The sequence below is a fragment of the Brienomyrus brachyistius genome, chromosome 4 (assembly GCF_023856365.1).
Source record: "Brienomyrus brachyistius isolate T26 chromosome 4, BBRACH_0.4, whole genome shotgun sequence".
Taxonomy (NCBI): domain Eukaryota; kingdom Metazoa; phylum Chordata; class Actinopteri; order Osteoglossiformes; family Mormyridae; genus Brienomyrus; species Brienomyrus brachyistius.
The window spans coordinates 15569919-15596014 of record NC_064536.1 but is presented as its reverse complement, the minus strand read 5'-3'; the positions used below and the strand labels follow the sequence as shown (position 1 = coordinate 15596014).

At 47.5% G+C, this 26096-nt stretch overlaps 2 protein-coding genes across 4 annotated transcripts; one reads left to right on the top strand and one right to left on the bottom strand.

Annotated features, from left to right (window-relative positions):
* xkr4 (XK related 4) lies at positions 1-20072 on the bottom strand. Its single transcript, XM_049012324.1, has 3 exons — positions 19203-20072; positions 4085-4284; positions 1-1228 (listed from the first exon to the last, which is right to left on the bottom strand). The coding sequence occupies exons 1-3, from the start codon at positions 19883-19885 to the stop codon at positions 270-272; spliced, it is 1842 nt and encodes a 613-aa protein (XP_048868281.1). The 5' UTR covers positions 19886-20072; the 3' UTR covers positions 1-269.
* Positions 20073-20893: 821 nt separating this feature from the next.
* Positions 20894-24667, top strand: LOC125740292 (tigger transposable element-derived protein 1-like). 3 transcript variants are annotated; one of them, XM_049011233.1, is made up of 3 exons: positions 20894-20944; positions 21209-23102; positions 24532-24667. In XM_049011233.1, the coding sequence occupies exon 2, from the start codon at positions 21227-21229 to the stop codon at positions 23054-23056; it is 1830 nt and encodes a 609-aa protein (XP_048867190.1). In that variant the 5' UTR covers positions 20894-20944; positions 21209-21226; the 3' UTR covers positions 23057-23102; positions 24532-24667. The 3 variants fall into 3 exon arrangements, with proteins under 3 accessions (XP_048867190.1, XP_048867191.1, XP_048867189.1); XM_049011234.1 differs by having other exon boundaries at positions 20894-21332; positions 21441-23102; XM_049011232.1 differs by having other exon boundaries at positions 20894-23102.
* The last annotated feature ends 1429 nt before the right edge of the window (positions 24668-26096 follow it).

The window sequence follows — 26096 nt, the reverse complement described above, 5'->3', positions numbered from 1 at the left end:
GAGAGGTGAGCATCTTGGCTAAAAAAAAGGGGGGGGGAATTCCCTGACAGACATAAAAAAAGTACCAAACAAAAATCAGAAGATAGAAAGAAATTGCTGTTTAAAAAAATACGCCGGAAAGGTCCTTAAACTGACAAGTTCGGGGTGTGGCGCGTTTTCTGTCCCCGACGACGTGGCGGTTGGTACGTTATTGCCACAGTCCCGCTGTTCAGGCCAGGTGACGGAGCCCTGTGACGTGCTCCAGCAGAGGGACAGCGTGCTGTCACCACCTACAGCGTGGTCTCGTACTCCAGCCGTTCGTGCACCAGTGCGTCGTCCTTGTACTGCAGCCGCGGCGGCACAGGCGAGCCCTCGAGAGACAACACGGCACGGCGGATGCCGCGGTCCAGCACGTGCTGCTCCCAGGCCGGGTACCGGTTCCGGCACAGGTCGATGCGGATGACCGGCTCGTCGACCCGCGGGGCACGGGACGAGGGGGTGGACGGCACCACGGGCCTCACCTGGAACACGGGGACGATGCCGCCGTCCCTCTCCGAGTGCCTGGGGTCCCTCTCAATCGTGCCGCCAGTGCTGGCACCCCCCCCGCGGTTGGACCGCAGCGAGTTGGTGGCGCCCTCTTGTGGCAAAACGAAAGGAGTGCTGGGGTCGTCCAGCGTGCAGCTGACCGAGCGGCCGAACCGCGGCCCATTGGGGTGAAAGAAAGCGTAGTACATGAGCATGAAGAGCACGCCGGTGAGGAAGCTGCTGAACACAACGCAGAGAGCGGGCACGGCGAAGGCGTCGGTGCTGGCCGGCACCCGGTAGAGGTACCAGAGCGTGCTCAGTGCCATGTTCTCCGCCAGCACTACCAAGTAGTAGACAAACAGGCGGCAGCGGGTGTGGCCCTCCTTAACATTGAACCAGCTGAAGATGTAGACAATGCCCACTACCATGTCGAAGACGATCTCCTCCCACTTGGTGACGCAGAACTCGGTCTCGCAGTGGACGATCCAGAAGGTCATGATGCACCAGTGCAGCACGATGAAGACGCCGAAGTAAAGCTGGAACACGGAGGCGAAGAGGGCGAAGGTGATGACGCGCGCCGCGATGGTGAAGAAGTGCCAGCAGAACTGGATGACCACAGCCAGGTAGCTCATGGGCCGCTTGTCTTCCCGGGAGTCCCTCAGGGCCTTCTGGTAAGAAGCCAGGGCCCAGGCCAGGGACACCAGGGAGGCGGCTGCCGTCATGCCTGCAGGGGAGGATTGAGAGACACGCCCCTGTCAGCTCCAGAGGGGCTACACACACAGCGAGAACCACAAACAGCTATACATAAGCACACACACCAGTAGCCCCTACAGTCAGAACCTTACACATGCCGCCCCTACAGTCAGAACCTCATTAACACACACAAACTGCTCCTACAGTCACGTCTTCACTTGCATCCCTCCCTAAATTTTAGTACGTTCTCACTGTCTGGGCTCAAAGCTTTTCCCACCCAGTATGCAGTGGGGTGTATACAGTTGAAAGCTGATTGCCCCCCCCCAGAGTGCCCCACGTTTGTCACCCACCTATTCAGAACATATGATTGGCTATAATAAGGCCAGCCTCTCTGCATGAATTTTCGCCCCTTTTTCTGCCACCCCTCCCCCTTAAAAATCCTAGAGTTGCCCCTGCCAAGCAGGCCCCGGCTAGGGGGTCCACGTATTTCAGGTGACATGCTGGGTGACAGGCCTAACCTCCTGGGGGTTGCACAAGCTCACTAAGCGATGGGAATGTGACTCCTGAGGGAGAGGCCCACACCCAGCCTGTCACTGAGCTGCCCTGGATGGACACCTAAGCTTCTCCAGACATCTGCCCCAGGTGCTGGCACTCGGTGAGGTCCCAGCCACCCCCGAGGAAAGCACTCACCTCATTTGCTCCGGGGGAACGCATCAGAATGCAGAAGAGGTTAAACAGACCCATCCGGCCGACAGAGGTTGTTAGACTCTTCAGAAAAATGTGTGGTCTGTAATCACTAGCAGACTTTCACCCTCGGTTCTGACCCAAAAACACCAGGTGCTTTGGCCCACTTCTGCACCAAGTGGCACAGCATTGAGGGCAGCAGACCAAGAGAATTGTGGCCACAATGTAGCCAAACTTTGCTTCTTGCAGAACATTTTTAAATTCAGTGTATATAAGTGTAGTCTGTTATATGTGGGCTTAAAGTGCAAGTAAATATCTCACTGCACTTGGTACACATGATGATAAAACTCTGAATCTTTGAACCCGTTCCAGCATAATATATTACCGTTATGTAGGTTTTCGAAACGACAAACGCCTTCCTCAATTTGTACAGCTGGAAATGTTTTCCCAACCAATTCGGGTTAAGTACCTTTCTCAAGGCATGCAGCCCTTTTGGGACTTGAACTAGAAACCTTAGCTGCATATAAAATTCACGTCCGTGAATGTCATGCGATCGGCGCCGCTTCTCCTCCTCCAGCGCGTGAGGCGGCGGGAAAAGCCAGAGACCGACGTGTCAGGCTGGTGCCTGTCTATCGCGGCATGCGCTGCGTTCATAAATCAGCCCGGGAATTCTACGGCGCTGGGGAAACAGCGTGCTCAGCACCACGGACTGAGGCTCTGTCAGGAGGGTTTGTTAACAGTAATTGATGGCACATATTGAACTAATTGAAAGCAGGTACGCGGGTCTCGTTGAAGGGTTAGGCATTTAAATATCACTTATACCCTTGAGAGGGACATTACCAGAAATGAGCTTCTGCAGGCTTTTATCTAAAAACAGATGTGCAGAAAATAGAATTGTTATTCTCTGAAATAGTGGTCTGTACCCATACAAAGGGGCTCAGGCTATTTGTTTTAATTAAAAGACAACTTGATAGTTCTTATTGGCTTGTACATAATGCACAGGGGAAGCTGTCATCCCTTCATTACACGTTTCCGTGAGCCTGACAGGTTTTGCACTTGGCGGTCGCCTTGTTTGAGGCAGGAGGGGCCTGATCGTAAGCTACCACACAGAAACGTGTCGTTTAAGGCTTCCCTCCCCAAGGCCTAGATCACGGTTCCACTCCAAGCTGTGCTACTCGAAGATCTGCAAATTCAAATTTAGAATACGTTATTGATCCCTGAGGAAATTATGTGGGTTCAGTTGCTCCCAGACAGTAAGGAGATAAGTAACAAGTTAAAAAGTGGAAGATCAGTTGGTGTCGTTCCTAAACAAAGGGGGTCTGAGATCCAGTTGAGGCCGTTCTTCTGACTTACACCTCCTACACCTAAGTCACACCCCACTACCCTGCAAACTCTACTCAAGAATGGAGTCAGTCCTTCAGTCTTGTTAGCTTTCAACTACTCTCACCATCCAAGGTCATAATACCCATTAGAAATACATAATCAGTTCCTGCAAAATTCTGTAGACTTCTGTAGTTCAGCGCCCAGGTCTAAATATTTAGCGGCAGATGGTATCTTTGCGGTAAAAGTGTACAGTGTCGGTAATATGAATACAGTTGATCTTTCTGCATCGCAACTCCGTTTAAAAACGTATCATACAGTCATGTGGCAACCACAGTAACTAATCATTTGGCAGATACTTTTGTACCTAAAAACATAATTTTCTCGTGTATGAGCCGGAAATGCATTTACTAATTATAGCTACTGTCTTCGACCAATGATCAGACATTTCCATTTAGTTTGCGTCAATTTTAAATTGTGCTCAAACTCTTGAATTTTAAGTAACGTTAGTTAGAATTAAGCATTGTAATAGCACATTGATTTACTAGTGTGATTTGAGTGGCCAGCACTAAGTGGGCGGTTACAGAACACCTTTTGGACCAATCAGATTTGAGAATTCAAAGGGATTGTGGGAGAGCGAGAGAACTGAAAGCTTGGAAGTGGCGCATGCTGGCGATACCATGACCAAGGCCAGCTTTTCCCCATCCCCAAGGGACAGGCTTTTACAGGATTCGTCGCTACCTCATCAAGACAGATCCAATGAGAAGTAACGTCGACTCAAGCGGAGCAGGATGGAAAGCAGCATGTCCTGATGGACCGGGCATCACAAGCAGTGCAGGGTGGGCACGGCTACCCCAAGGGGGCGCTAATGGAGGTCCCTTACCTTGAATCGCCTGCAGTTTGTGGGTCTGGATGATGATGCAGAGCTGGAGGACCAGCTGGGGGGCGCTCTCCAGGAAGGTGGCCAGCAGATGGAGCATGCTGACGTCGGCGTACTCATACACCATCTTCCAGTGGAAGAGCCAGCGCTCGTGCTCGGGCCCGCGGCGGCTCTGCACGCCCAGGTAGATGGTATGGAGGTACCTGCGGGGAGAAGGAGACGCTCCTGCAGTCCACAGCCTGCACCTGGATACCGTCGAATGCTCCCGTTTCCCATCCCGCCATCGGGTCCAGAGCAGCATGGCCCCGAGGTCCCAGCATGCATTTGGCTTGACTCGACAGGGTAGAGCGTCCCAGCTAGCGGCCATTCCTCGCCATAAGAGACCGGTGACGGCGTCCGCACGCCGCCCCTTGCTGTAGATTTCATCATGATCTATGAGTCACTCGCTGTTTACTACCAAGGCTGCTAGTGTGAAATGCATGATAAGAGGGAGAGGTTTAAATGGGGCCGCCTTCACGCACTGCGTAATTACTCCATGGCGTGACGCGGCGCTTACGGCTAACCTCCGCCACAGGGGCTCTTTTCTCCCACTCGTTCAGTAACGGAACTTAACGCCGCGAGTCATTTCGGGTTAATTGCGCATGTCTGCGCACGCCGTCAAAGTTCCTTGTATTTAACGCTGACACTGATGCCACTTTCAGGCTGGGGGGGGGGGGGGGGGTACCATGGATATCACAGGGTAGGGGAAAGCCCTGATCCTGAAATCTGACCCATCCCTCTGCCATGGCCCTACCACTCTTGATGTGGGGGGGGGGGGGGGGGGGGGCAGGGCGGGTGACCTGCTGCAGCTTTGGTTCAACAGTTGAAATGATATGATACATTGGAAGTCTTTAGTTTTCACATATTCCATCTTGATCACCTTAGAGAGATACAGACAGGTGAGATATAGGCTTGGGGTCCAAGGGCAAGCATTTGTGGTGGGGGGGGGGGGGGGGGTAGTGCTGGTTGAGGGCCTTGCTGAAGGGCCCAACGGAGATGTGACTATTCTGCCCAGGATGGGATTCGAATCAGCAACCTTCTGTTCACTGGCACAGCCTTGACCCACCGAGCCGCACACCACCCACCACTCCCGCTGTCCTCATTCCCATCCCCAAATGAAGTCCCTGTTCCTTCTCCCCATCCCTGTGCAACGTGGATCAAGTCATCATCCGGGACCAAGAGAGGCTCCTGGTGGAGATCAGTGCGCCTCTTAACTTTCTGCTAGATCAAAGATGCCTACGCGAGCAACAGGGTCGGTTCACAAACCCCTCTGGGCCTGACTTCATGTGAAGCGCTGATTTTCTGGGCAGGATTCCAAGCGCGCCTCCGGTACGCGCTGCCTATACTCAAGGCTGTTTGGGAGCCATAAAGCTGCTATTTTCTTGCCGTTGATTACAATGCGTTTAAGAAATGTATCAAAACAGGTCGGCCAACCGGTGATCGTGTAGTAAGCAGCTTTTAAATAGGATTTGCCTCTGTCTTACACAAGCTTCTTGGCTGCACACTTTGGCACGACTTCTTCAAAACCACACTCGAGTGTTTTTTTCTGAAATGTCTGTTCGACACAGCGGTGGGTGATTACTATTGAATATTACTGCTGAGGAATGAGTTATGACTGAAAGTAAATCTAGAGTAATCAGTGGAAACATACATAATGAAATATAATACAGTCCAAACTAATCATCTTCTCATCCACCGAAACTTCTTATCTGTTATGGGGTTACAGTGCGACTGGGGACTACAACAGGAATCACAGGGAGCACCATGCATGGTCAGTTATTGGAGATACTGATTCACCTCAATGTATGTATTTGGATCATGAATGGGAGGTAGAGTATCCTGAAAGGACCCATGTGAAAGTAGGGAGAGCACACACACATTGGGGGGGGGGGGGGGGGATTCAAACGCACAAACCTTGGTGGTGTGAGACAGTAGTGTCACCCACAATGCTACCCATCTTAGGTACCATCTCTATTATTATACATATGACCTTGTGTGACTTAGATGAAGGGCCCAGGACACACGTGGACAGTGCACAGTCAGCTGATGAGGAAGCGGATGAGGATGCTGATGATGATGTGGATGAGGACGCTGATGATGATGCAGATGAGGATGTGGATGAGGACGCTGATGATGATGTGGATGAGGACGCTGATGAGGATGTGGATGAGGACGCTGATGAGGATGCTGATGAGGATGTGGATGAGGACGCTGATGTGGACGCTGATGAGGATGTGGATGAGGATGCTGACGTGGACGCTGATGAGGATGTGGATGAGGAAGCGGATGAGGATGCTGATGAGGACGCTGATGAGGATGCTGATGATGATGTGGATGAGGACGCTGATGATGCGGATGAGGATGTGGATGAGGACGCTGATGATGTGGATGAGGACGCTGATGTGGACGCTGATGAGGATGTAGATGAGGACGCTGATGAGGATGCTGATGTGGAAGCTGATGAGGATGTGGATGAGGACGCTGATGAGGACGCTGATGAGGATGTAGATGAGGACGCTGATGAGGATGCTGATGTGGACGCTGATGAGGATGTAGATGAGGACGCTGATGAGGATGCTGATGTGGACGCTGATGAGGATGTGGATGAGGACGCTGATGAGGATGCTGATGTGGACGCTGATGAGGATGTGGATGAGGACGCTGATGAGGATGCTGATGTGGACGCTGATGAGGATGTGGATGAGGACGCTGATGAACGTGAACCTGGAGCCTGATCCCTAACCCCGCCTCTCCGAGCCCCAGCCACTGCTGGCTCTTGCTCTGTTTTCCCTTGTGCTGACACCAAACTGGCTGCATTTTATTTCTGTCCCAGCATTTCTTGAAACCTGTCACCCATCGCGTACTCGAATCCCTTTCCTATTTATGCCAGTGCCTCGCTCCCATTCCTGTCTGCAGGTTACCCGTAAACAGCTAGCCGGGGCTTAGCACTAAAGGAGCTAAGCAGTGCAGGACATGGGGGTGAATCTCTGAGCTGACTCCCTCCCATGGGTCGGGCTGGTGAGTCTTAGGATCTCAATGAGCTTCACTGGTGAGACAAAGCACTTTCTTTTGATTACATTATTAACGCAGATGTCATACACTTGTCTGTGCTGAGACATTACATCGAAAAAAAGAATCAAGAGTCTTCCTTCCATAGCAAGTGCAGAAAGCTTAATTAGCAGGACCTCTGTTTGGGGTTGGTGTTAATGAGGAGACGCAGCGAGCTGCAGGAACTGAGTCTCCCCTTTTGTTTGGCCTGCGGGAGTGGCCATGTGGAGCTTTCCTATCACACCTCCACTAACAGTGGTGGGACATCCTCCACGGGTGTTATGGGACCTCCAAGCCCGCAGGGGGCGCTGACTGCTTCTGTATATGTCCATTCTCTGTCAACCCCTTCTGCAGAAACGGAGGCTCTTAGCTCTCTCTCTCTCCTCTGTTCCTTTCACTGTCTCCTCGAGACGATGATGAAGGTGACAGGATCATGACGTACGGATCTCATATACGATGCCAGGTGCTAAATGCTTGACACAGCCATCATTCTCAGCGCAAGTTATACAGAAGCTGCCTGAGTTACAGTTATGAGTTACAGCTGTAGGTTGTGTGGCCAGAAGGATGCCCGGGGATTACTCAACTCACACTGATGGAAGGCACAGAGCCAGACAGAGCCCTACGCTCAGGGGCAGCAAGGTACCATAGCTGTTGCCTTGTAGCTAGCCGACCGTCCAAAAAGAGCGCGAATTGCATAATTATTTTTATTAGGTTTTCAGTAGGCTTGCTTCTCCATTTATCGAACTGGGTCATTTCACTAATACAATCTGGGTTAAGTATCTTGCTCCTGGCAACTTCAGGGGAGTGTCTCCTGGGACATGAAGCCAGCACCCCAGACAGAAGCCCAGCTCCCAATGCACTTCACCATTTGGTCTCCTTATCATGTGACTGGAGAGGGAAATACCAGTGAGAACCAGACGCTGCACAGGCCCTGGGGGCGCCGAGAGAACCACTGCCGTGAAGTTACAATCAAGACTGACAAGAGTGACCTCCTGGAGCACAAACTGACCTGAGCCAGCTCAGAAAAATCACTGTCCAATTACCAGACATTTTCTAGGTACATCTAGAACTCGATCACAGGTCAGGGCCTTAACACACTATCACGCTACTTTATCCGCTGACTGAAAACACAATGCAGCTGTGGATAACATTATATATCTACACACTAAATTTAGGCTGTAAGTAGCACAGGCACCTGAATATACATTGCAGGACTTGTTCTGGAAGGGTCTTTGACTTTCAGGGTTAATGCATTCTGTTAGTAAACAGTGCAATTTAGTGTAATTCAACAAAAAAAAGGCAGAGCACCAAATAGTCCTATACTTCAATCTCGGTCTCTTAGCATCTAGCACCAGCAGAATTCTTGAGGGACTTGGTGACAACTTCTACTTTGGAAAAGCACCTATCTCAGGATTGAGGATTGAGCTCCTTCCTGGGTGTGAAGACCTGGATCCTGACCGGCACATCTCTGGGGCTGTGGGAACATCCGGAGGAGAGAGTTGAGCTCTGCAAGCTGCCGTTTAGAGGCACAGACTGTGAGCTGTGGGGTATTTTCAGCCATCACCGGCTTTTGTTAGCTGTCCGCTCGTCAGCTGTAGGTCACGAAGCGTGAGGAGGCTCCTGCACTTCTGAGGGAAACAGTGTGAGCGCTTCTGCGAGGCGTCAGGAATAATATAACCCTGCCGACAAAAAGGAAACTTGACATCCAGATTCAACTGTCATTATACTCCTGGAAAACAAACAATCGCTCCACGGGCAAGACTACCTCACAGCGTTCAGGCTAACTGTTGCCGGAATATGACTCAGACACCGGGGCTTATGTGCAGAGAGAAATCTCTCTGTGGACAGCCTGATGATGAGATCGGGCAGTCCGGCCAAAATTCACAGCATCGTAGGCCTGCTAGAGCGTCCTCAAACTAACAGGGTCACCATCTGCACTCTCAGAGTCAGGCGGAGCAGGATCCCGGCCTGTACGTGGTGCCAGTGCATCTCTTATCTTTGCTGTGGGAATTTCATTATTGTGCCGATTAATCCGCGTTTTGTTTATCCATCCGTCCGGTCGTTCGGTGAGCGTTTATCTGAAGGCAACAGCGTTTATTTGCTGGCAAAGCCCACTTTCTTGCAGCTGTGGAGGGGAAGGTCGTTTTGGGTAGAGGAAGAAGATCGGATGATGACAGCTCAGAGCTTCCTATCTGCCGCCAGAGACGCACTGAGGCTACTGACCCTGGGCCCAATCCTGTCCTCGCTCATCTTCGCAGCTTTCTGTACGCGGTTAAGGCTGACTAGCTGACACCCACTGCAGACACACATACACACACAATGTGCCCCAAGTCCAATTAATAACAAGCACAGAACATGCAAATGAGTGTAAACATGCCAGAGCGTGCCCAGACGGACACTGCCAGATACTCACAACACTGACAATATTTACACAGTTTGGTTTGAGCAAATAGAAGACCAGTCACGCTGTGAAATGAACTTAAAATTGATTTTAACCAGGAATAAGCAGGGACTAAATATATATCAATAAATCAAAGAAGCCCCCTTCATGGGTCATATTCTTGTGGAGCTGAAACAGCTGACTGCATTTTGACATGGCAGAGTAGGACACTCAGCAGGATGCATTGTGGGTATGACCAACTCTAGGAACAAGGAGAGCAAAAGATGCCATGTGACAGATTGGTAATTACAGGGCATGTCGCTATGACAAGAACAATACAGCTTCTTACAAAGGAGAGCAAGATTTCTAGGGTGTCCACATCGGAGTTGGAGTTTCATCTCTAGATCAGCTGCCTTTTACAGTGACTACTAGCATGGGATACTTTGCTATTTTCATTAACAGCCATATGATGTGTGCGGAACTAGCAATAGTAGCTATGGGGAACTGTTGAGTCGTTGTAGAGTCGTCAGAAGGCACCTGTGTTTTAACGTTGGGTTAAGTACTTCTGCACCATAGCTGATGCTCATCAAAGTATATTCTGTCCATCAAAGATTGAGATAATCGAAGATGATCCACTCCTGAAAGCTTGTTGGATATTTTTTTTAGCTTTGGGCAGTGAAAACCCAGCATTCATCATGACGCACGAGAGGTCACGCCCGAATCCCTAGGAGTCCCAGCGCGGTGAAGAGGCTCCAGAATTCGGAGGCAGATAATGGACTTCCTGATGGGATGTGCTGCATGTGGCCGGCAGCACACCTAGGAGTTTCCATGGCAACCTGAAGGTGAGAGTGCGGCGGTAGACTCTCTAGTGCGGCAGGGGTGTGGCGAGCACCACTGAAACATACACCCCAGGACCGGGGTGCAGCCCTAAGCTGCTAAGCACCAATTTGACAGAATGACAGAAATATTCACCTTCAAGACAAGACGTGGTATTTCACTCATTGATTCATTTGCTGAATTGAAACGACACTAGCAGATGAAGCGATCTGTCAAATCGGGAGAGCTGCCAGAGTGAACCACACATGCATTTCAGGACTGATCCATGTGCACGGTTGGCGTGACAAACAGTAGAGTACTACTGGCCCAATCCAACTGGCCTCCCAGGGTGCAGAACACACCCACCTCTCTGTCCCTCTCGCCAAAAAGCAAGACACTGTGATCCTTCATAATTTTTGAGACTCCAGCTTTTCGCATCGGAACAGCATCGGTAGGAGGTGAACACGCACAAACTTCATAATTACGATACTTTATTTGCCAGTTTTATAAGCTCTTCGTTTTTCATATGTCCCACCTTGCTTTCCTGTGAGAGCAAAACTCGGAGGCAGAGTAGGGGGGTCGGCACCCATGGAAATGTTTTTCAAGGTTTAAATACCTTGCTGAAGGGCTTGAGAGTGAGACGATTACCATACCGTGGTGACCTTCTACACATAAACACAGATCCCTGACATGCAAAGCCACACCACACCTCAAAGAACCGACCTTACATCTAACGTGCCGCGCTCACATTCCATCCAGGTCACATTCCAGTGACTACGATAAAGAAATGATGACGCGAGGAGGAGTCCGGTCATGAGATCGGTGTCCAAAGCTGACATGACAGGTGTGGGAAATGAACTAGCGCTGGCTCAATCTGTCACTGACCAACGGTGACATTGCTGTAGACAGAGGCTCCCAAAACACTTGTGAGCTCTGCTATAGTGACCGGGTGAACCGGAGAGAAATCGGACGCCCAATCGCTGTGCCTGTAGCCGCTCTAGCCTCAGCTGTCAATGCTGAATGTTACTCAGTAGGAATTTCCCGGATCGGCAAAATGAGTTTGCCACCGGGCCCCTAGCAAGACCCTTAACCCCACATTGCTTTAGGGGCTGGCTGACGCTACCTCCTCAATTGTACATCACTTTGGATAAAAAGTGTCTACTAAATACATTAAATATCGCCCATTTGGATGCTGTGTGCTGGTTTGGGACTCAGACTATCCAAAACTCAGAAATTTCAATATCCCTTCAAAGGCCTCCCTGGGTAAAAGTACTGAATTGGTATAATGAATAAAAATGGGGAAAATGGAAAGTTATGAATAACAATGCCTGTTTGAAACCATTCATGCAAATCCAACATTTATCTCTACATGCTTGGAACTGAATCCCGAAAAGGTTCAGCAGAAATCACAGCCACTCCAAATGCAGACGTTCCTGACACATTAATGGACAGATAAGCATCCTGACCTCGCAGCCAGGATTTTAAATGCTGATATTTATGGGACATGGATTCTGAACGGTTTCGCGTCTTGTGAGCCAAATTATTTATGGCGCGAATAGAAATGTGATTTTCCTTTGGTGCAAATGGTTTTGGTGTCAAAGGACACTATTAGTGCACATAGAGACAGGGGTGCTGGAGAAGCCTGGGATACCCTAGCAGGTTCGGGGGGGGCAGCACTTCAGAGGGGGCTCTTGTATATGTAAAATTGAGGGGGAGGCCCCCAGGGGACGCGGAATTTCTAGGTATGTCCCTGAATATTCATGCGAAGAACTTCTCACATCCAAGAAAACCCTTAATGGCTGGAATTCCTTAGTGTGGTGAATGTGTGTGAGATCAGCACCTTATGAAGATACATGTGACAACTGGCACTGACCGACTGGGAAATGAGTGGCGCTGTGGATCTGCAAGCTGAGGGCTAGTCCTGCATGGAGTGAAGCACGTGGAGTCAGATCAATGAGCTATTGATCGTGAATGTCCCCTAATCCACACTTTTATAGCCGGGGCTGTCAGCTTCCTGTCTGCATTCATTTGAGTAGAGCAGTTGTATCACATTTTGAAGACTGGGCATTATTGCCAATAAACATTATGGTAGGTACAGCCGTCACGCTCCACGGCGCAGGCGTCATCTACAAAGCTATTGTGCCGCACTCGGGACATTATGGATAACTGCCCATAAAAATTATGGTCGCTACACCCACCTCCCTGTGCACTCTGCAGAGCCCCTCACGTACGAAACGCTCATACCGCTATAAACATCGAGGCTATAAATCACGCCAGCTTAAGCGCCCAGAATGTATGGTAGGACTATACTTCTAGGCATCTGCAAGTGCGACGGGCAACTTCCTCAACACCAGCTAGGTCTTTAGATTCACCCAAGACAAGGTTGAGACGCCATCCAAGTACTTTGAGATGTTCGTATGGCAGGTCTGTCTCTTCCTCTCCTCTAACACCGTTCTCCCGCGACGGTGTTTCTTATCAGATGCAGAGAGAGACGTCCGTTTACAGAGTTAGCAGTGGGTACTTCTCCCCTGGGGGACCAGGGGGCGCCGTGTCGTTAGAGCGAAGATGCTTCAGCTGATTCTGCAGTTGAATATAAGCAGATTATTCACAATAGCTGGCTTGGTTCCAGGTGCTGGAGCTGGGATGAGAAAGCTGGGCTGGCCGCGGCACGCCGGCCTCACAGGAAAAGTCCACAGGAGGACCGAAGAGAGCTAAAGCTGCACGTCTCAGAACGGGGACAACCCCGGAGCAGCCCTACCCCCGGCAGAAGGGGCACACATTCCCTGCAAGTCCTGCGTGTGCCACAAAGGGTCATCCGGCCAAAACAAACTGTCCGCAAATCTCAAGCAGCCGTCCGGCTCCACATGAAGGCCGATTAATTCACCACAGATGAACCAAAGGCTGCCTGACAGCACCACATGTCAACATGTCACAGCCGGGGCTGAGTAATCTGCTGTGCATTTTTCATATTGTGCATCCTGCATTTCCGCCTTTCATTTCATGGTGGGCTTTCAGCCGGTGACAAAAAAAAAGGAGAGAACGTCTCTCTCTTGTCACTTTGAGACCAGAGGAGTGCTGACCCTTGCCGTCGATTCCCCCTCCCACTGCCTTAGAATCGTCAGTGACAGAAGGGCTGCAAGAAGGGGAATCGAGTGAATGGAGAACCAGAGCATCTGACGCCGTAGACACCAGAGAGACGCTGAGGTCTTCGGGGCCACAGACCTCATGTGAATCCTCCCAGGTCCATGAACTGCCTGATAAACTCCCGACCGGCACTGTATTCGAAACCGTCTCTCCCAAGCAGAATCCCAGCCAACACTTTCACCAGTTGGGCTGGACTCTCGGTTTCCAGGCCGTTTCTAAACAGATTCTCACGCAGAGTAAGACTGCAGACATGACAGTATGCTGACTGCATTGAAAATAAGCACGCTGCTTGTTTTTGCGTGTTGGGTGCCTTTCTGTCACCTACACAGACTTGTATCGCAGTGATTAATAGTCCATTTTGAGGCACGATAATGTCATTATGAGAGATTAAAAAGAAAACAGGTGCATGGCTGATAAGCGGTTAATTAGAGAACACACCGCTCATACAGTATACAATGAAAAACATACTGTACTGGGAACAGCTAGTGACCACATACTACTGTATTTGGGAACAGCCTGGTCTGACTGTATCAAACTGCTCATACAGTAGACAGTGAACCGCATGCTAAACCAGGAACAACCAGGTTTGACTGTATCAAACAGCTCATACAGTAGACAGTGACCATACACTGTACTGGGAACACCATGGTCAGACTGTATCACACTGCTCATACAGCATACAGAGACCACGTACTGTACTGAGAACAGCCAGGTGTGACCATATCAAACTGCTTATACAACATTCAATGACCACATATTGTAGCAGGAATAGGCAGGATTGACTATATCACATCGCTCATACATTATACTGTAAACCGCAAATAGTATGGGTAACAGCCAAGTCGGATTGTATCACATCACAAATTCAGTGTACAGTGACCACATATTATTCTGAGAATAGCCAGGTCTGACTGTATCACACTACTCATACAGAATTCAGTGACCACATAGGTACTGAGAACAGCCAAGTCTGACCACAGCACATTGCTCATACAGAATACAATAACCACATACTGTACCAGGAACAGTCAGGTCTGACTATATGTCATCATCATACAGTGTTCAGTGACCACGTATAGTAGGGGAACAGCCAGGTCTGACCATATCGCACTGCTCATACAGCGTACAGTCACTACATACTGTACCAGGAAAATTCAGGCCTGACTGATATAGCCATTAGTCATCCTTGAGACTGTAACTGATTAAATGTTCTAGCTGTCAATCTAGGGCAGCAGGGGGTGCTGCGATTCACCAAAACTTGTGCTCAGAGTGACATTATTAACTGCCATTCTCAAAACAAATATTGAGTTGTATGCTGGGTAAAAAAATGTTGAATTGAATTAGGTAACAGATTCCAGAAAAAAAAATCCTGCAGAACTAATTGTAATAATAAAAATAATATAATTCATATATATATTTTGCTGTCCGGATGTCACGTTAGAGAAGCTGAACTATACAGAGATCATTGCTTTTGCACTTAATACTTAATAGTGTTCAATACTTGCACAATACTTAATAGTGATCTAGCCTGCTTCCAGTGAACTGCAATGTATGTAAGTAATATACTGTATATAATATATAGGGCTCCCTAATGCCTTCAGAGACAAGACAATCTGACAAAAGACCGAAGCGGTCCTTGGGGAGTAAGGAGGCTGTGCCTCGTGCTTAAGCCGGCCGTTCAGCTAGCAGCTGTGGGGACCGTGCTAACAAGGAACGAGGTGGAGGTAATGGCGGGGGGGGGGGGGGAGCGAGCCCAGTGACTACAAGGAAAAACACACACACGCCCAACAGCTACGACTGGCGTGAGGAAAGGAGTCGTGATTATATTTAGGGGAGGTCAAAGCCAACGCAAACCAGAGCCGTCCTCCTGTCCACCGATGTTTTGTAGATGCTCAGACCTTAACACCGTCCATGTGACAGAACCTGTGCCCAGCTATGCAGCTGTATCACACTACTGCAGGCTCACCGTCTCTTTCCTAAGTTCAAATCCCTGCTCCTGCCCCCCTCCACTTCAGACAAAGGCTCAGATACAATCATCACACCAAGGAACACGTAGCGTCGCTCTGATTCTATTGGAGAGATCAGAGGCTCCGTCATCCGGATATGAAGAGATGCCTTTTTGACTATGCATTCATAATCTTCCTCTCAATGCTTTGATATTGTGGAAACGCCAAGGTTGGAGATTATCTCGAGCGTACGATTAAAACCATCCCCGTGGGCATCGCCGGCTCCATGAGCGCGCGATCGGACACTTTTCTCATCTATGATAGTCTCTGGGATGTAACTCGGTTGATTCCATTAACAGGCTCCCATTGTCAAAGCTGGTGGTTTCCCCCAGTTCAGGTAGCAGGACATCATAGGTTTCTATCTGACACGCGGATGTGACAAGATTGCCCTCTATATGTCGGGAACGTGTCAGAAGACTGATGAAATTAAAGAGAATCAATTACAGTATTCGGTTGAACAAGCATCTCACAGTCCTCAGCCAATACCACTACTCTGACTAGGTGGTACCAGAGGTCATCTCACCCACCATTCATCCGTTCAAGACAAACAACGTATTTAATGGGTTTCTTTACTCATTGAGCCTTGGAGAATTTCAAAAACCTCATTCGATTACTGGGCTTAAATTCGTACAAGCGCATCTGTCCAGGAAGGATGACAGACAGGGGAAAATGCCACAATGGGATAAGAGAAGCTGGTGTTCCCTCTTAATGTTGCAGTCGTGGGTTTAAATATTTGCAGCATTTTCAAAAGACGAGTAAAAAAAGAATTTCAAATCAATGCTGTTTTTTTTCTGCTACAGACCATTAACCCGTATGTTTCAAAGAAAAGCTTGAAGAGCCTGTAATGTTCCTGACGCTTATCCATGTTAAGATCTGGGACTGAGCTGAGGTCATAGAAACAGAGTATGATCATGCGGGATTAACTTCTCTGGGGGCCCTAGTCTGACAAGGGTAAAGAGCCCCCTACAGTAAGTGGCCCTTAGAGATATCTTTGGGGCCAAAAGAGAAATGATAGAGAATTATAAACAACGGAAAATTAATAATATTCTAATGAAAGTGCAGGGTGCCAACAGGGGAAGTTACTGATCAGGGTGGGGGCGGGAATGCTGTCGATAAAATTTGCTGGTGGTATTATGCATTGACCGGTTAAATTTACGAAGTTTTTCCATTCCCTCTTTTGTCAAGGTTAGTCTTGAATTTTTGCGTGCGCTCGTTTAATTGTGTTCTCTCTGCGCCCATTTACCATTCGTTTACCACTCTTGCGGGATAGTATTAATGATAGGGGACACGTAATGTCAGTCTTGTATCTTTGCACCATTTTCTTATTCTGTCAGGCTATTATGAGCCGTTTCGCTTGGCTATGAAACAACCGATAGATTCCAGAGGTAACAGAAAGCTGGGTAGCGCAAAGTCTCAAAACGGAATAGTCCATTACAGCTGGCACGGGGGGGCAACTTTGTCTATCCTGAAAACTGTCACTAAAATTCAAATACCATACATGCTGCTATGATTTAAATGATCGTATTATGTTATATCCTTATATGTAACTTCTGGAAATTCTGTAGTCATGGGGCTCCCAGTTTTCGGGGGGCCCGGGTAGCTGTATTTGCTCTACTCAGGTGTGACTTTGTCACTTAGGCGTGCCGACTGTATATTGCCAATACTACAGTACTTAGAATGTAAGCAGTATACAAATGTGAAACTGAATTTATTGTATATATATATGAGACAGACACACACATATACACCTGCACATGCATGAGATTTATAGCAGATACATAGGACCTATAATCTGATAAATCATAATACACACACACACACACACACACACACATATATATGTAAAACTGGCAGGTTGGAAAATTTGCATCCTGTGCAGGTTTCCAAAGACATGCAGTTAGGAGAATTTGAGTCTCTGAATTGCTTATCGTTGACGTGTGATGGATAGCTGCCTGGCATGGGCTCCCAGCCCCCTGTGCTTGATAAGCAGGTGGAGATGGGTAGTAATATAATAATTGCATTGGCGAAAATGTAATACCGTGCTGCCTGATTATATTTTACTGGCAAATGTGAAAGATCAGCCTCCGACTGTAGATCAGTCTCAACCACACCGACCTGAGCAACGCCGACGTCCGTCTGTGTCCCGGAACGACATCCTAGCTGTTAAGTGCTATACAGCTGACTATTTGCTAAGATTACATCCTGCTGATCTGCATTCAGATTTACTCTGTGATACTTCCATATTGTAGCAATCAGAAAAATGGAAGGCCGGAAAGGCATACAGCCGGCTTAGATTCCAGCCTGAAATTCACACTAGTTGAGCACAGAATATGCAGGATGCACCAACCTGTGAACCCCGACACAGAAGCCCCAAGCCAGCTCAAGAGGGCCGTAACCATGGCACTGATCTGGCCTGGCCAGCAGCTGGGTCACATGACCATGATCATTCACCCATTGACACCATCATCCATGTTTAAGCTGATGCTTATACACGCGCGTGCCCACACACACACACACACATACTCACAGATTAGATCTTTGTGGGGACTCATCAATGATGATAACCCTAATCCCAACTATGATAACCAAACAAGATACAAGACTTTCGGCATTTTTAGTTTTGATCGCATTTACAGATTTTTTATTAAATTGAGTTTCCCCTTGTAGGGACCAAAAATATGTCCCAACAAGGTCAAAATAGCAGGTTTGTATCACATTCTGTTGGTCCCCACAATGTACTGAAAACTACTGAATTTCCCGTTTTTCCTCATTTTCATTTTTTTCTTCAATTTCTTCTAGTAAGAATTCCTCATGCAAAATTGCTAATAAAATGCTATCCGTTAAATAACATTTGACTGATTGATTTATGGCTGAGCAGGCAGGACCAGCAGCATGCTGACACATGTACATTAAACTGAGCCCTTGAGAGACACAACAATTCATACAGATACTAGTGTAACAGCACTCAGTGGTGGTGGGGTGGAAGACATAATACAGTCAGTCCGGACTTACTTTTAAATGCAGATACGGGGAAATCTTTCGGATTTAGCACATAGACAATACATTAAAAAACGATTTTTTTTTCATGATAATAAAAATAATGATGACAATAATAATGATGCTGATTAAGAAGCAAAAGAAGCATTTCAAAAGCTTCTTATACCTCGCACTTAATTCTCCATACTCAGTGTTAAAGTAAGTCTATGGACTCTCAGAAAACAGCAAAAAGAATATGAGCATGAATGATTTTTTTTTTGCTTCGCCGCTCATTACGTCCGTTGACACACAGGTTATTATTTACATGCAATTTATTCTCCTCACATCGGTCTTAAAAATGACCATCAGTCATGCCTGACGTGGAAATAAAAACAGTCTGGCATGAATGGAGCAGGGCGTGAGGAATGCTTATAATCAAAATGTCAGATTACGCGGCGTATTAAAGGCCAACTTCACCGCCCGTGAGTGCGTGCGCGTCACGTGACCCGCCGCCGTCAGCGTGCGTCCCCGGATCGCTGCCCTGCACGATCATTTCAATGTTCCCAGTGTGTCGCCACGCTTCGATACGGCGACGTACTATTGCGACTGTCACTCAACATGTTATCAGAATTTTAAAAACTCTAGTATATATGTGTGGCCCCACAACGTGAACTGCCTTCATTTTAGCGACAAAGAGCGCAGGAAGCCTCACCTCCAGATTTGGCCGAGCTGCAGGATGTGAATGATTGACTGCACAAGCCAAATGCAGAAAGAGCAGGACGTTGACCTTCCCTTGTTAGTCCGGGTTGCGGTGCTGCTGTTGCAGCTGTTGGTTGTGGTGTTGCTCTTGCTCGCAGAGGACGCCTGCCTCTGAGGGGTGGACGGCTGGCCGCCCATATCTCCGTGCGACGCAGATCCGCTGATCAGCTTGCCGTCCATCTGCGAGCAACCGGCGGGCGCACCAGCGCCGGTGCTGTCCTCGGTGCTGAAATCGTGGACGAACCATCGGAAACTGAACACCTGAACTGAAAAGGAGCCGAGCACGACGAAAAACAATGTGAGCCCGAACCACCAGTAGTCTCCGCGGAGATAATAGTCGACCGAAAGCCAGACGTCCGTTCCCACATCCGCGAAATATACCGCCACGGCTGCGATGATCCAGAGGCAGTCCCAAACCGTGTACTTTTTCTGCTCTCTATTGAGACGAAGACACGTCGAGGAGGAGCCGCAGCAGCGCGACTCCCCGTTCATAAAGTCCCCCTCTCCCGTGCCGGAGTCCGGCTGCGATCCGGGAGCCAGTCCCTGTACGGAGCCCGAGTGATCCGAGTTTTGCAAAGGAGTAAACGCCACGTCGCTCTTTTTCATTTTCAACACCCCGTCCGACTTCGCAGCCATTGCAAAAACCCTCCGTTACACCGAGACCGTCTTCCTCCCCCCCCTTCTCGCTCGTCCTCTCTTCCCTGTCAGCTCCTGTGCATCCGCGGGAGACACTGGACTGGGCGACCTCCTCTTCCGCCAGCTGCAGCGCCTCCTGCTCGCACAAAGCGGCGCTTCCTCTCGGCGGCGCGCACGGGCCATATGCTCTCCCACGGCGCACGCCGAAACTATGACATCATTGCTTTGCAACTCCGGTTATCTCAGCCTCAACTACTCATTTGCAAAAATCAATTTCCCAAAATATACAAATATATGTCTCCATATGTTCGTTGTATATTTATTGTTACAAAACATATTAAATGTTTATTGAAATACTTTCTCTTCTGATACAATGCTATTTATATAGCCCTAGAGACGTAGTCTTACTACTCTGCATCACCTGGCACACACACTCTCTCTCTCTCTCTCTCTCTCTATATATATATATATATATATATATATATATATATATATATATATATATATATATATATATATGTGTGTGTGTGTGTGTGTGTGTGTGTGTGTGTGAAATGAAACATGAAATGTATTCCGGTTTAAATTACACTACAGAGAGCACAAATCTAGCTGGTCCACAAAAGTTGAGTCGTACGAGTGGGCTTATCGTTTGCTCAGGTCGATAGTGAAAATGCAGACTTGGTCATAAAACAACGAATAATTTTCTACAGGTAGGCGGAAGTTCAGATAAATTAAGTAGATTGCTTGTGCACATGGGCGGTCGCCAGTAAATAAAAGAAAATAACGAGCAGTCGAGCGGCAACAAATTATCGTCCTTAATGCTGATTAAATGCGGCGTCCTTTTCCATTACACAGGACGTTTTTCATTCCTGAGATTTCAGAATATCACGAAAAACTAGGGAGAGGGCGGCGTGTTGTACAGAACTGCGCATGCGCGCGTCCGTGCGTCTGCAGGTGTTCTGTAACTATCAAGCGGGCTTGTGGTGCATGCGCATTGCTAGAGGTGTCCTCCGTGCCCGTATCCTTCAGAGTGTTATACTTATACACCCTCGATTTACGGTAATTCGGTGTACGTTCTTCGCTATAACGGGTCTTTTGATTACAAAATTTAGATTTGCGGACCGATTTCTTCGACATAACGTTTTTCCAGGCAAATGTATTGGCTTGTATAAAAACGCTACAGGCAGTTCTTTTTCAACATTACGGTTTCTCTCTGATCTACGCTCGCGTTATCTCGTCAGGTTTCGTTGTGCTCTCTAATTCAGCCTTTGTTTTGACTGCGAAGTGTTTCGTGTGTCTTACATTTACATTTTTTGATTGCAGTTTGAGAGCTTGATAAACATGAGCCCTCCAAAAGTAAAGATAGTGTTGGAAACGGAGATGAAGAGAGCGCGAAAAGCTCTCACAATTGAACAAAAGATTGAGGTGATAAAGAGAATTGAGAACGGTGAGAAAATGAAAAGTATCTGTCTGTCTTTAAGTCTGGCTCAATCTACTGTGCACACAATTTTTGCAAACCGTGAGAAAATAAGGAAAAGCTATGTGTCAAATGTAGGTGGTGGCAAAATGCATCGTGTCACAAGCCGTCATGAGGTATTTGAGAAATTGGAGAAACATTTAGTAGAGTGGATGGGGACTCAGGCCAATCAAGGCATTCCTTTGTCTACGATGCTGATCCAGCAGAAGGCCATGTCGCTGTTCGAGGACCTGAGGAAGAAGGCAGTGGAGGAAGGAGACAGCGATGCCAAGGATTTGTCATTCAAGGCAAGTCATGGCTGGTTCGAGAGGTTTAAGAACCGTTCAATGTTGAGAACCATAATCACGGGAGAAGCGGCATCTGCTGATCATGGGGTTGCAGCAGTTTTCCCAGCTCAACTGCAGAAGATAATCAACGAAGGAGGTTACACTGCAAAACAGATTTTTAACGTAGACGAAATGGGACTGTTTTGGAAACGCATGCCTTCTTGTACCTTCATCTCCCAGAACGAAAGGAATGTCCCAGGGCACAAAGCTTCAAAAGACAAGCTTACCTTGCTTCTAGGAGGCAATTGTGCAGGTGAGGTAAAGTTAAAACCACTTCTGGTGTATCATTCGGAAAACCCCCCTGCCTTGATAGGAATGGTGAAGAGTTCGTTGCCTGTGATATGGAGGTCGAACCGTCGGGCCTGGGTCACACGGGAAATCTTTGCAGACTATGTCCAGACTTACTTGTCACCCTTTATCAAAAAGTACACTGCTGAACACAGTTTGGCAAACAAGGCCCTGTTAATAATTGACAGTGCTCCAGGTCATCCATCTAGCATTGTTGACCACGGAGATAATATTCAAGTGGTTTTTCTCCCCCCAAAAACAACATCTCTGTTGCAACCCATGGACCAGGGTGTCATTACAACATTCAGGGCTTATTACTCGCAGTCATTGATGCAGTACCTGCTGGATGGTGTAAATGCTAAGGAATCACTTTCATTGAAACAGCTTTGGAAAGACTTCAGCATTAAAAAGGCTTTGGAATTCATTGACCATGCTTGGCACAAAGTGTCACCCAAAACAATGAACGTTGTTTGGAACAAACTGTGCCCTCAATTTGTCACATTCGAAGTATCGGGATTCGAAGAGGTGACCGACGCAAAAGCTAAGATTCTGGCTCTTGCAATGGAGGTGGGATTTAAGGAGGTTGACGGAGCAGATGTGGAGGGCTTTTTGCAATCGCATGGAGAGGAGCTCACGGCAGATGAGCTCATCCAGCTCGACAGACATCGGCTCACAGAAGAAGAAGAAGAAGAAGAAGCAAGGTATACCCTCAACACAGATCAGCTGAGAATTGTTATGGACCATGGAGACAAAATGACCAATATCATTAGTAAATATGATCATGACATGATGCGAAGCATAGCATTCAAAAATGCGATCAACTCAGCCTTGGCTCCCTTCAAGGAGCTGTATGAACGGAGACTACAGGAGCACAAGCAAAGTTCCATCTTGAGTTGTTTCTGTCCCACGGAGTCTTCCACTTCTCCAACGGACTCGCCACAACCTTCCACATCAGGAACTTCTTCTGGAGACACACTCATCAAGAAAAGGAAGTTGTCCTTCAGCATCTCTGACTCTGGCTTTGAATTCCCACCTCAAAGTCCTTCCCCACCGAACTCTCCTCTGTCCCCACAAGAATGAAGACTCCCTTGACTTTTTCTCCCCCCATCCACAAGTTTCCCCTTTGGTGAGTGTGCAATAAAGCTGCGTCACATCCATCCATTTTCCAAACCGCTTATCCTACTGGGTCGCGGGGGGTCTGGAGCCTATCCCGGAAGCAATGGGCACGAGGCCGAGAACAACCCAGGATGGAGGGCCACCCCATTGCAGGGCACATTCACACACCATTCACGCACACATGCGCACCTATGGGCAATTTAGCAACTCCAATTAGCCTCAGCATGTTTTTGGACTGTGGGGGGGAAACCGGAGTACCCGGAGGAAACCCCACGACGACATGGGGAGAACATGCAAACTCCACACACATGTAACCCAGGCGGAGATTCAAACCCGGGTCCCAGAGGTGTGAGGCAACAGTGCTGACCACTGCACCACCATGCCGCCCCCCCTTGACATACATTGAATTTTAAATTGTTGTTTGTTACATAATATTAGTTTTTATGTTTTCAAATTACATTTTGTATTATAAAATAGACATTTTTCAAGTGATGCTGGGAAATATTCTTTGGGGTTTTTGCATTAGGTTGGAAATGCATTATAATTTTTCTCATTTAAAACCATGGAAATAGATTTTCAATTTGCATTTCAGTTTACAGTGGTTAGTGACATAATTTGGGGGGTACTTTCTGTGTTGCTCGATGTACAGTAATTGTGTGTCTTCTCCTTGAGTAGTCAATTTCGCATTTCCAATTTAGAAATTTCATTTGGTATTACTGCTGGAAACAAAACATTCCCTAATGAATAGAGCATAGCAATTCATTAATGTTTAAATATGCAAAGTGTTCTACTACTCAGGGTAAATATATGGATTATGGCACATGTTTATGAGCAATTGAGTAATATTGGTTTTGCTTTAACAATGTGGTGGTTAAGATCACTAGATTTAGTAAAGATAATGTATTCATTTTTATAACAGTTATATTCACCCATACACACACACACACATATATATATATATATTTAAAAAAAAAAAAAATATATATATATATATATATATATATATATATATGACCCCCCGCGACCCAGTAGGACAAGCGGTTTGGAAAATGGATGGATGGATGGATATATATATATATGTGTGTGTGTGTGTGTGTGTGAGGTTTTGTAAGAGGTTTTGTTTTTGAAATTGCTATAACATCCAAGCAATTGGGTAATAATAATTATAATAATAATCATCATAAGCATCATCGCACACAGCCCTGAACTCACCTGCTCGGCTTCATATTCACCATACCCCTAATATGGACAGGGAGTTACTAAAACCTGACTAAGGGATAATTGTTCAGCACAGTGCTAATGTGCTGTATTGACTAAATTAAGCAGGTGCAGCATCCATCCCATCAGCCTGGTGAGGCCGGTTAGTGGGGAGCCTGACAGATGTATTCCACATCACTCGACAGATGACTGAAATTTTATGCCCTTTCCTCCTCTTTCAGGATCAAGCCAAGCTTCTCCCTGAGGAGCATTTGCTATAATTGTCTGACATCACAGACATGTGCTGCATGGTGTAAAGACGTTTGTGAGAAAGTCTTCCCAACCAAGAGTGCCTCCATCAGTTCACTGTCACTTGTGGTAATAAAATGGAGAAGCAGGTGGTGTGGCGCTTTGCTGGTACCGTTTTCACTTGTGCGACAAGTCCTACGCTTCATCCATGAATTTGCAAGGCCTTTAATTCTCTGCAAGTGTTCCTTGGTTTGGCTTGCAGGGCTGTTAGGGGATTGTCTTTGTGGTTGGCCGTGTTCCTGGGTTTAACCCCTAGGGTTGCAGTAGGATTATCCCACTCGGTTGGCAGTATTCTTCCGATTGCTCCTTTGTGGTTTTTGAGGGATTTTCTCCGCCGGCTGGCAGTATGTGAAGCATGCCGGCCGCTGAAGAGCCGCGCCCGTCGATCCACCTTCCGTTTCCTAACACTCTGACCTAAATAGACGCCCTCGTGTTTGCGGCGTTCTTGGCCGTGCGCTGTGCCGTCACTGTAGGCCGGAGCATTCGCATCGGCGGTCGTGGCACCGCACGCTATCTCCGGGTCTTCGGGTACCTGACAGGCACCTCCACGCACCTCTGGCCAGAAGGCTCCCCTGAGCCAAGCAGAAATTAAGTCAGTGGACACCTGGGACTTAATTTATATTCAGAAGGTAAAGCTCACAGCGGCTCCTGCTCCTGCAGGAAATTATTCCCCATGAAAGGCTGAGCCATCTGATGAAGAGCATACAGGGGCAGGGAGATATAACTGAACAGGCACCATTGCATCACAGCCATACAGTATTGTAGATGACCGCTAAGCATGCAGGCCCCAGTGCATTATAACAACATGTGTGTGCTAACAACAGAGATATCGGTTCATTTGAATTTAACATGCAAACGATACATTATAACCATGCAGAAAGCATTACATGCTAACCTTACAGACACAAATGCATTATAAAAATATATGCTAATACTTTGTAACGATGGCGACCAGAATCAGTTTAATGGTTTGAAATCAAAGATTAAATAGTGAAGCAGGCCTGTATGAAGAATTCAGAGAACGTTAATTGGTCAGACAGCCTCCATTGAAGTTTGTCTCAGGCCAAAATGAATGTCTGGTCTTTAAATAAGGTTTCAGTTTGCTAAGACAGTTGTTGACATTGACTTTATGCATCACATCGTTTGGAAGATACAACGTCTATGAATATTCAGATTTAGGAACAACATGAACAAAACAGTAGAATGGCAGATGGAAGAGAGCTGTAAATAAAAATGCAGAAGTAGACAGTGATCTTACATTCACTATATTTTCTGCAGTCTGTGCCTGGTATTCGAAGACACAGCCAGAGTTAGGACTCAAGAAACGCTTGCATTCGAAGACAGAGATCAAGGAGGAAGTTTAGGTGGAGGACACTCATTTGTTACCCCTGTTAAAGCATGGATTACTGTCTTTCATCATCCATAAATCAAACACTGGGCCCTTCTGCCCAAGTACAACCACTACTGACATGGAGTCAGAATGTTACTTTGATCCACG